Source organism: Bidens hawaiensis, unplaced genomic scaffold, assembly GCF_021521415.1.
Source record: "Bidens hawaiensis isolate Kalapana, Puna unplaced genomic scaffold, B.hawaiensis_p1.1 tig00022146_1, whole genome shotgun sequence".
Lineage (NCBI taxonomy): Eukaryota > Viridiplantae > Streptophyta > Magnoliopsida > Asterales > Asteraceae > Bidens > Bidens hawaiensis.
This window is the reverse complement of record NW_027493428.1, coordinates 118,859-130,614: the sequence shown is the minus strand read 5'-3', so window position 1 is coordinate 130,614 and position 11,756 is coordinate 118,859. Positions and strand designations below refer to the sequence as shown.

At 36.5% G+C, this 11,756-nt stretch overlaps 1 protein-coding gene and 1 pseudogene across 1 annotated transcript; both read left to right on the top strand.

Moving 5' to 3' along the window:
* Positions 1 to 4,309: 4,309 nt before the first annotated feature.
* LOC143564686 (putative cysteine-rich receptor-like protein kinase 23) lies at positions 4,310 to 8,414 on the top strand. Its single transcript, XM_077051884.1, has 2 exons — positions 4,310 to 5,210; positions 7,685 to 8,414. The coding sequence occupies exons 1-2, from the start codon at positions 4,475 to 4,477 to the stop codon at positions 8,368 to 8,370; spliced, it is 1,422 nt and encodes a 473-aa protein (XP_076907999.1). The 5' UTR covers positions 4,310 to 4,474; the 3' UTR covers positions 8,371 to 8,414.
* A 1,158-nt stretch (positions 8,415 to 9,572) lies between these two features.
* On the top strand, positions 9,573 to 11,581 carry LOC143564692 (cysteine-rich receptor-like protein kinase 2; annotated as a pseudogene).
* The last annotated feature ends 175 nt before the right edge of the window (positions 11,582 to 11,756 follow it).

Sequence of the window (11,756 nt, the reverse complement as noted above, 5' to 3'; positions counted from 1 at the left end):
CAAATTATTGTAGCAATGGTACCCATTTTCTAGTAATGAGAGTGTGAGAGCAATTCACTCAAATTTATGGTAAAATTAATATATAACTTTATTAATTAAAAAAAAAAGTTAATTAGAACAATACACTTAATTGCTCAAATATTTTAAATTGAAAATTTACTCTTGGGATAATATTGGTACGCTTGAATGACAAGGAAAATGATATAATTGATTGTGTGGAAATGAAAAAAGTAATGGTTGATTGCTAAATGGAATGAAATCATCAATTACACATAGAATTCAATTCCATTAAAACCATCCATTCTAACTCCCTTATTTTTTTCGTTCCATTTCTCCTTCACTTTATTTTCTCAACACCACCACCACCACCACCTAACAACAACCACCACCACTACCATCTCCACCACCACCTGACCGCCACTGTCGCCATCACCGCCTTAACCACCACAACCATTGTCACTGTTGTCGCCTAACCATCACCTCCACCACCACTGGTGCTGTCACCCTACCATCGTTATCACTACAATTCTACCACTGCTTGACCATTGCTAGAACCACCACCACTACAACCACTACCCCTGTCAGATGATTGACACCACCAACACCGTCGCCGGAGCTACCACCACAACCGTCGCCATTGTAGTTTTTTTTTGTAAAAAAAATTCATTTCATTTCCATAGATTAATCAAACAAGACAAATAAAAGGTAATGTTTCATTTCATTCCCCAGTTCACTCCATTCCTTCTCCTATTTCATTTCCCCTTCATTCCATTACCTCCAACTAAACGTACATTTAGTATGTTTATAGGGAAATTTCCCAAAATAGTCATATTTGATCAAAAATAGCCTAGGTTTACAAAAATCTTCAAAATAGCCACCTTTTCCCGTTGGATCAGACGGAATTTTTACACCGTCCGACAGAATTTTTGGACCTCTAAAATTGCGTCACGCGTCAAAATATTAATGGATCCGATGGAATTTTAGTGGGTGTGAGGGAATTTTTCATCTTTTAACTTTCAAACCCTAAACCTTCATAACCAACATGCATCTCCATCTTTCTTATTTCTCCACAAATCAATAGTGCAAATCATTTAGTTGGACAACACAACCATGGTGTTCAATTTCACTCTAGAGCTCAAAATAAAAAAAAACGAATTAAAAAATTTATGGTTCGTTGGACGAATTAAGCATTCGGATCCGACAGAAGCATGAAATGAACTATCAGATCCGACTGTTTATTAATACGTCAGTTTGTTTCATTAATTCGTCGGATAAAGCGGAAACTGTCGGATCCGACGAAATAATATGCTTCATGGCGCGTCCTGATAGGCTCATTATTCCATCAGATCAGAAACGATTTCCGTCGCATCCGACGGAATAGTTTGACTATTTTTGGAATTTGTTTTGTTCTTGTGCTAAAACTAGAAAAAGTGGGTAAAAAATGACTAGTTTATAAATTTTCCCATGTTTATAACCTATAATATTTTGGGACAGAAATGAGACTTGAATACTTTTGTAAGTCAAATACTCAGATGATTCTGATACGATTAGCTTGTATTGTTGATGAAACTCTCGCTTATTGAAGTTAAACAAAATAATAGTTGTATTATAAGTTATAAGGGTTTGTATGTTATTTATTTAAAGTATGTTTAGGTTAATAGTGTCTTTGTAAATAGATTAGGGGTCATTTATGTAATTATGTTGAAACGGTTATTGTTAAACGTCACGACTGTATTGATAGGGTTTATATATAACCCATCGATCCCTTTGAAATTGTATCAGACAATATTTATTATCAATAAGAATTCGTTCATCATCATCGTGTTCTTGTTCTTGTTATTATATTCAATTTTTTGATCACCATAGTTTACAATAGTGGCATCAGAGCAGTTTATCAAATTCGTTCTGGGAAAGTGCTGCCATCAACACAAATCTATCAGAAGGTTTTGTTCAAGAATAATCTATTAAACCAACAAGGAATTCGAATCATTGATCAATTACTTTGGTCCAACTGGAAGGGGATGTTTTAATTGATTGTTCAAGAACAGTAGCAGGCAACGCTAACAATCAATCCTATTGTTTCATCGTCAATTAATCAGGGCTGTTTATCATTGCAGAAATCAGCAATTGATTGGGGTTGTTTGTCATCAAGAGTTTCAAATCAGAAACAGAGAGAGAATAATCATCCATCAAAATAAAAGGTTTGATTGTTACTGTAGTTTTTTTTCTTCATTCGATTAGAAATTTGGTTTTGGTCAGAGGGGTTATTGGATTCACGAATAAAGGAATTGACAATTGTTTATCAAAGCAGCGGCTTATTGTTATTTGAAATTGTTACTGCACTTTTATTTGGAATTCATATTCGTTGGGAATAAGAAATAGACAGAAAGTTGGTGTTAGTTTGGTTTAGAGGGCATCATCAAAGTTTTTGTTATTTTTTGTGTTGACTGTTAAATCAAAAAAGAATAACAAAAGAAAAAAAAGTTTTGCCTTTTGTTTTCTTCGTAAGAAAAACCAACGGTGGAAGAATTTGAGGAAAAAGGGGTTTTGTTTTTCTCAACATCAAGTTAGTACAAGTCTTGATTATTGGGTAGAAAAACAAAATTGATAGGATAAGGAAACAAACGGTTAAGGTTTTTGGTCAAAGGGAATTGTGATCAACGGCGAAGAAGCGGGTTTGATTGTCAACAGCAGATAAGCGGGTTTGATTGTCAACAGCAGATTGGCGGGATTGGCATCAACAGCAGGCGGGTTTGGCTTTCAACAGCGAAGCGGGTTTGATCAGATTAGGAACCAAAAGGATAAACAGGTTTTGTTTTCTTAACATCTTGTACAAGTATTATCATAGTTGACTAGTACTTGTGGGAAGAATTGGTAAGTTTTTTAGTATAAGGGTTTATTAGTTTAGAATAGAAAGTAGGCACGCACTATGGGGGACGAATCATCTAACAAAGAACCGGTTGTGATTAAGGAAGGAGGAACGTCAATGACTTTCCGTCCAATTCTAAATTCCAAAAATTACACAATTTGGGCTGTAAGGATTCGAGCAATTTTTAATGTCCATGGAATTTGGGAAGTAGTGGAACCAAATGTGGAAACAGAAGCGGAAGTGGATGAAAAGAAAAATAATATGGCGATTGCATTTCTATACCAAGCACTTCCATAAAATATGGTTTTGAAAATTGCAAATCTTACTTCAACAAAAGATATTTGGGATGCATTAAAGGTTCGACACGTGGGGGTTGATAGAGTTAAGCAAGCACGCACTAAAACACTTGAGTCGGATTTTGAATAATTAAAAATGAATGTTAACGAATCACTCGATGTTTATGCCGGAAAGATTAGTCAAATCGCATCACAAGCAAGTAGTCTTGGGCACACTTTGGATGATAAAAGATTAGTTCGAAAGCTTTTGGGGTCTGTACCAGAAAAATACATTCAGATAGTAGCAGCGATCGAACAGTTTGCAAATCTTAACACGATGCCGTTCCAAGAAGCAGTTGGGAGGTTGAAGGCTTTCGAGGAATGCACTAAGAAGCAAACTAAGGTGGAAGACGTGTCAGGTAAACTTCTATTTACTAAAACGAATGAAAAGGAAATGGGCAAACACCATAAATGTGAGCATTGCGGTTGTGGGAACTCATATCGGGAAGGCTTTGGACGTGGCCAAGGAAAAGGTCGGGTCCGGTAGAAGTCGAGGCAATGGTCGAGTACAACAGGACAAGCGTCACATACGGTGTCACAAGTGTCATGAACTTGGGCATTACAAAAATGAATGTCCAACATGGGAAAAGAAGGAGGAGGCGAATCTGATCCAAGAGGAGGACGAGGAACCAACTCTACTTTGAAGAAGATTGAAGGCCTCACTTGAACGATATTTAGTTTAAGGGGGAGTATTGAAGTTAAACAAAACAATAGTTGTATTATAAGTTATAAGGGTTTGTATGTTATTTATTTAAAGTATGTTTAGGTTAATAGTGTCTTTGTAAATAGATTAGGGGTCATTTATGTAATTATGTTGAAACGGTTATTGTTAAACGTCGCGACTGTATTGATAGGTTTTATATATAACCCATCGATCCCTTTGTAATTGTATCAGACAATATTTATTATCAATAAGAATTCGTTCATCATCATCGTGTTCTTGTTCTTGTTATTATATTCAATTGTTTGATCACCATAGTTTACAACATCGCTGATCAATGATTAAGGTTGACAGTGGGGAGTTCGAATCTTATATATATTAATATTATTACTTCTTTGAATTTTAAAAACAAATATTATTCAATTCAAAGAACAACAGGCTTAGTTGACCACCACCATTCTTTAAAGTCCTACTCTGAATTTTCTCCATGCCAGTTTTTCTTCTATCTCTATATATGTTATAACATGCAACAACTCTCAACCTCTACAATCTTCACGGAACCATAATTTCGCAACTCGCCAACTCTATACGATTCAATCTTTCTTGAATATGAAGGAATCGGTACGCCTTTCATCTATTGTTATTAATCTTATGATCGTATTACTCGTGGCAGGCAAATCTGAGGGCGATCCCAGATCGCAGATCGTTAAATTAGTTTGTGATCAAAAGCAGGCCAACGATCAAACCATAGCCATCCCTAACTTTCTCCAAACCATGACAAATATAGTCACACAACTGCGATCATCACGCAGTGGAACAGCTGTTACAGGCACAGGCCCTGATGCCATGTACGGACTTGGTGAATGTTATGGCGATCTTTCAACAGATGATTGTATTTTATGCTATGCCGAAGCACACACTGTTCTTCCCACATGCTTTCCAGCATTTGGTCGAGTTCATCTTGATGGTTGTTTCATGAGAATGAACAATTATAGTTTCTTTGAAGAATACTTGGGTGTAGAGGACACAACATATTGTGGGGATACAATGTTAACTGGTGGTGTGTTTCAGGATTCGGTGCGACGTGCTGTCTCTAATGCTGTAATGGATGCACCAAAAAACAGTGATTTTTTTGCACGAGAGTTGTCTTCGTCTGCTTATGTGCTGGCTGATTGTTGGAACACCTTGAACGAGACCTCTTGTAGTGATTGTTTGCAGAGAGCATCTGAATCCATCTTAAAATGCTTGTCGTCGTCTGAAGGGCGTGCACTCTATACCGGATGTTTTATGAGATATTCGAATACTAATTTTCTCAATCAGGAATCAACTCCTGTCAGCAATGGAGGTAAACTTGAACATTTAATTTCCTCTTAACGAGTTCATATTTTTAGAAATACGATATAATTAAAATAAAAGAAAACCGCATTGTATTTAAAATAACACACGAACTAGGAACACTAGGATCCAGCATGCTCATATGTGTCATTTAGTGTCACATGCATATTTTATTTTATATTTGGTTTTGTTTATTTGTGAGAATTAAAGGAAGTAGTGGGTAGTTACACCCACGAACCCATGTTCACCATGTAGAGTAGGTTATGCATGTAGGTTAGGTTTTGCTTTCTGCACACGTACTGCATCCCTTTTAAAGGGGTTTTCCTTTCATTAATGGACATGAAGAAAATTGATTCCAAACTTCTCTTTTAAATTCTCTCTAGTTTCCTTATATATTTCTTGTCTCTTTACATGAACCGATCAAACCACAACAATGGTATCAGAGCCAAAGTTGATCCACCTCTATGGATACTCGAAAGAAAACCAATGCCGAGTTCCAACAAGAGACTAGCGACCGGTTGGCTCAACATGACTCGATGTTTGAGCGAATTCTAACCAAAATGAAAAGTCTTACCGCTGCGGTGCAAGCTCTACGGGAACAAAATTCTGGCCGATCACCCGGCTCGTCCTCCGGTGGTTCTGTGGTTAACACCACCAAGCCCTATCTCAAACTCCATTTTCGCAGGTACAGCGGAGGGGATCCGACTGGGTGGCTGTATCAAGCCGACCAGTTTTTTTATTTCCAAAAGGTGGCTCCAGAAGACCAAGTTCAATTGGCTTCATTCCATCTTGACGGAATTGCTCTACAGTGGCATCGATGGTTAACCAAGCATCGGGGACCTTTAACGTGGGTCGAATTTTCTCAGGCCGTATTAGCTCGTTTCGGGCCGACCGAGTTTGAAGACCCCTCTGAATCCTTATCCCGTCTCAAACAGACCACTACCGTAGCTGTTTACCAAGAGGCTTTTGAAAAGTTATCCCACCAAGTCGACGGGTTGCCGGAATCGTTTTTGATCGGTTGCTTCATTGGTGGTCTCAAGGAAGATATTCGTATAGAAGTGAAGCTCAACAACCCGAAGCAACTCCATAAGGCTATTGGAATAGCCAGGTTGGTGGAGGACAAAATGAATCTGGGTCGCGAACTTTCTTCCGCTAACAACACCTCGAATCCTTTTTCGGTTAACCAACTGGCGGTTTCCACAACACAAGGCATTTTGGGTCCAACTCCAACTCAACAATTAGCACTGCCAGCTCCTAACTCGGTCCGTCGGCTCTCAAGTGCAGAGGTAAAAGAAAGGCATACCAAGGGTCTATGCTACCATTGTGATGAGAAATATGTACCGGGCCATAGGTGTACTAAACCGCAATTGTTCATGATTGTCGACTCAAAGGATGACCCTGGTTTCCACCTTGAGGACAAGGTGTGTTCGAGTGGGGTGGAATGTTATGTGCCATTTAGTGTCACATGTATATTTTATTTTAATGTTTGCATATTTATATTTCTGCATATGTTTTTATTTGGTTTTGTTTGTTTGTGAGAATTAAAGGAAGTAGTGGGTAGTTACACCCATGAACCCATGTTCACCATGTAGAGTAGGTTATGCATGTAGGTTAAGTTTTGCTTTCTGCACACGTATCATATCCTTTTTAAAGGGGTTTTCCTTTCATTAATGGACATAAAGAAAATTGATTCCAAACTTCTCTTTTAAATTCTCTCTAGTTTCCTTATATATTTCTTGTCTCTTTACTTGAACCGGTCAAACCACAACACATGCACGAGGTCCATGGTTGTGTGCTTATATATGTTGGTCCAAACTTAGGCCACATACATTTTTATCATGCATTTATTCAAAGGCATGTTTTCATGACTCAGATGACAATAAACTTACCATTGCTCATTTGCTCCAACTATCGCTACTAAATTATATTTAGAATAAAAATTGAAAAAAGTTTTTTTTTTCTTTTATGTAATACAATAGTTTCACAAAAATGATAAGGAATTAGTAACACAAGAATACGAAAAGAAAAAGAAATCATTTGATCAATTGGAGTGTGGTAGACGCGTAAAATATAACAACAAATTTCAAACTGATTTTGAAGATTTCTTGAATTTTTATTTAATAATAAGATGTCACAAGCTCACTCAAAACATTAATTAGTTGTTGCATGATGAATATCTTAATTGTTGTATCATGTAATTTCGTAGCTGTCAATTTAATGACAAATACTAGCTAGATTCTTTCCTAACAGAAAAACCCTTAGTATAATTTAAATACAAAATAAATATATCATTTTCCATTTGAAAATTGCACGACATGATGGACTGCAATTTCTTCCTTATTCATTAAAAAAATCCCTAAACAAACCAAAATGATATAGAAAAGAAAAAACCTAATTAATCAGCCATTAACTGAGCTAAATAGTGTTCTTATGATGCGAACATATCATTCTTGCCATAATAATGGTGTATTATGTATTGATCAGATGGAAGTGCGAAAAGTCAATTGATCCAATTGATCTGCAAAAACCAGCAAGAGAACAATCGAACCAAATTCATCCCCAATTTTCTCAAATCAATGGAAGACATCAACACCAAAATGCAAACTTCACATACCGGAACAGTAGTTACAGGCACCGGACCTGAGAGCACCTATGTACTTGCACAATGCTACGGCGATATTTCCACAAGTGATTGCCTCTTGTGTTGTGCCGAAGCACGCACTTCTCTTCCTAGTTGTTTACCCAACATCGGGGGCAGAGTTTACCTCGAGGGCTGCTTTATGCGATTCGAGAATTATAGCTTCTTTGGTGAGCTTAAAGGGAAGGAAGATAGAGTTGTTTGTGATAATATAACACGAAAAGATGATGATTTTCAACAAGCAGCGTCGAAAGCTGTGCAACTAGCGATGGAAACTGCACCCAAAAAATGGAACCTGTATGCGGGGACCCAAAACGAGTCGGCATATGCAGCCGCTGATTGCTGGAGTTCATTAAGTGTAGAATCGTGTGCAGAGTGTTTGCAGAAAGCAGGTAATTCGATGCTAGGTTGTTTGCCTGGTTCAATGGGGTATTCCTTGTATACTGGTTGCTTCCTGAGGTATTCAGACACCAACTTTTTGGTGTTTACAAACCCTGATCGTAAAAGACGCTCTAAAGGTATGTTTTTGTGATTACTCTTAGTTTGTTTTATGTGTTCATGCATATTAGTTATACAAGTATTCAACAAATCTGAATAATATTCATATAAATCACCCTAGAGTTACAAAGGAAGTTAGAATATATTAGCAAATGATGTACCTTTTAGTTTTGAAATATCACGATTAAGACATGTTAATTTAAGTTTTTACACAAATAGCCAGTTGACTAAGTTTTTGTAAACATAATTACATGAAACAATAACACATTCAAAAGACGCATCCTGTTGTATCCAGGCAGGATGGTGTAGGTGGAGTGCAACCGCAAGTGTTTGTTGTGACAAGATCCCACCTAAATGGGGGGGGGGGGGGCATGGTTGTGATTCGACATGCTATGTTATATGAATCAGATTGTAAGAACATCATGAAGACACATATGCGTAAGCTGTAAATAGTAGGGATGAGGATCATGAGGTGATGTAGTGAGTATGCGGGCATGCAAGCTGGTTAGACCCAATAAGAAATGAAGTTTTTTTGGGTGAGATTAGGGGTGACTACGTACTATAGCAGAAAAGATAAGAAAGAGAAGGTTGAGATGGTTTTGGTGTGAATAGGAGACAGACCAAAAGTATAGGAGATGTAGAAACAAACCCAAATTAACGTGGGAAGTTATGTAGGTTTTATTGGACATCAAGGATATGGTCAAGAATGGGTCTTCGTGGAGATGTGAGATTATTGTTATGGACTTTTAGTGCTTGTGGTCTTTGCATATCATCTTCTTCTTGTCTTCATTTTCATATGATGTTTTATTCGTTACTAGTATACTTTAATCATATGTCTATTGTTGATAACTTGCTAATCTTATATTTTGAGTTTTAGTTGGTTCTTTTTGTTTCCAGTTCCTATGTTTCGATCTTACACACTTTTCTAGTCCCTATATGTTTTTTTTAAGAGCCCTGGTCTCCCTAGTAACAACATCTATATCCTTTGGGATGGATGTATGGTTTGCCCACATCTCACACTCCCGGCCCAAAACCTTGTCAATAGCTTTGCTATTGATGAGATTCTACTAGGTATGGTTGTTGTGGTGATGGTGGTTTGTGTAATCTTGAATACAGTTATTAACAATTAAAAAAAAGTGAATCTTTGATTTTGTTGATGTACACTTCAATAAAATAATTCACCTCTTTTTGGCCCGAGTAGGGAGAACCTTGATTATTGTATCGGCTATAAGTTCCATGGTAGCATTCATGGTTGCAAGTATTATGGTTTATTATGCATGGAAGCACAAAAATAAATCGAAAACAAGACAAGGTACGTGCCTTTACTTTAAAACTGCCACAACCAGAGTCAATAAAGTGTTACTAGTTTGTCTAATTTAACACCGCTCAACTAAGATTATATTAGCTATTTGGTCAAGAAACATTCTGAACTCCTAAATATTATAGGTTCTAATGACACTAAATTGTTGAAGTTCTTGAACACTAGTAGTTTGAATGTCAAATACTCCACGATTGAGAAAGCCACTAGTTCTTTTGATGAGGCTAACAAGCTTGGGCAAGGGGGATTTGGAGCGGTATACAAGGTAGCATTACACAGTCAACTGTTTGACCTTATTAAACCAAACTTCCATATTCATGTTTTTTTCATACTTTGAAGTTGCTGATTAGTTTATGTTGTTCTATGTTAATCATGAACTCGTTTTTGTATGACTAATAAATATTTTTTTTCTACCTAAATTTTTGCAGGGTGTTCTTCCAAACGGAAGAGAGATTGCTGTTAAGAGACTTTTCTTTAACCATGGACACAGAGCAGGGTACTTCTACAATGAAGTCAACATAATCAGCAGTGTTGAGCACAAAAATCTGGTTAAACTTGTAGGATTTAGTTGTTTGGGGCCAGAAAGTGCTCTCATTTATGAATACCTACCGAATAGGTGTCTTGAACATTTCATCTATGGTGAGCACTAAGCATAGTAATATCCTAAAATTTTCCCAAAAAAATCAGTTAATCATGAAAATGCATCTTTTGTTTTTAATTTTTTAACTTGAGCAGATCCAATTAAAGGCAAGGACCTAAACTGTCCAAAAAGATTTGATATTATAACTGGGATTGCAGAAGATTTGGTTTACCTTCATGAAAATAGTGAAACAAGGATCATTCACCGGGATATAAAAGCTGTTAATATCTTGTTGGATTCGAGGAATTGCGCCAAGATTGCTGATTTTGGGTTAGCTAGGTCTTTTCAACAAGATAAAAATCATATAAGCACCGGGATTGCAGGAACATTGTATGCACCATTTCATCGGTTTCCTTATTTTCCCAAAAATAAACTAATTTTAATATATATTTATATTCACTCTTTATTTCAATCACCACAGAGGATATATGGCTCCATAATACGTAGGCCACGGTCAGTTAACTGAAAAAGTGGATGTATATAGCTTTGGTGTGCTAATTCTTGAGGTAGTTACTGGAATGCCAAATCGAGGACCGCAAACACCAGAGTATACTCACAGTTTGGTTTCAATGGTAAATACGATTACTTCTGCATGTTTGAGTTTCAATAATAATTTCACATAAATTAAACTAATAATATTGGCTGCAAATTCGCATTGATATAGGTCTGGAGGCATTTTAAGCAAGGGTCAGTGGATGAGCTTTTTGACAAGAACTTAATGTTACAGAATTATAGTAATAATGACATGGAGGAGATAAAGAGTGTGGTACATATAGGACTTCTTTGTATACAAGAAGTTGCATCACTTAGACCAACCATGTCTATGGCCTTACAAATGTTATCCAAGAATATTATACCCCTACCTACACCTGCAAACCCACCTTTTACACCTGAAAGCAACATACAAGTGGATAATTTTAGTTCAAATCTAGGTTTAAAACTCAAATTAAACAATCATGTTTCTGTTCCTACAGTTTCTGACACTTCTTTTGGTCCGAGGTAGGTGTTTGTTAGAAAAATCAAGTATGAATTAGGGGTTACCAGATTTGGATGATGATAAAACATTAGGGGTCACTAGATGTGGATGACAATAAAACATTAGGGGTTGAAATTGTCTGTTGATCTGTTTAACATGTATTTGGATAAACTAAATATTTGATATATTGATGTATTTAACCATGAACAGTTAGTTTTGATATAGTTGCAGGGACCAACATTGAGAGATTGATCTGTTTTAGTCAGTCTTATCATCATTTTGCGTTTGATAGTCATAACTATAGGGGAACCTAGATCTCAAATTGATAAATTAATCTGTAATATACAACTTCTGAACAATCAAACCATATACATTACAAACTTAAATTAAGGCTTATGCACGACTTTTACAAACGTAAAGTGTACGTACTAGTTAATATATATCCATCAAACCGCTATATATATTTGTGTTTGTACGGTAATATAT

Bases quoted from the DNA above. Each gene is read 5' to 3' on its own strand.
- LOC143564686 (XM_077051884.1), top strand. From the start codon at position 4,475: ATGAAGGAATCGGTACGCCTTTCATCTATTGTTATTAATCTTATGATC. The intron at 5,211-7,684 runs GTAAACTTGAAC...TGTATTGATCAG, and splicing joins AACTCCTGTCAGCAATGGAG to ATGGAAGTGCGAAAAGTCAA.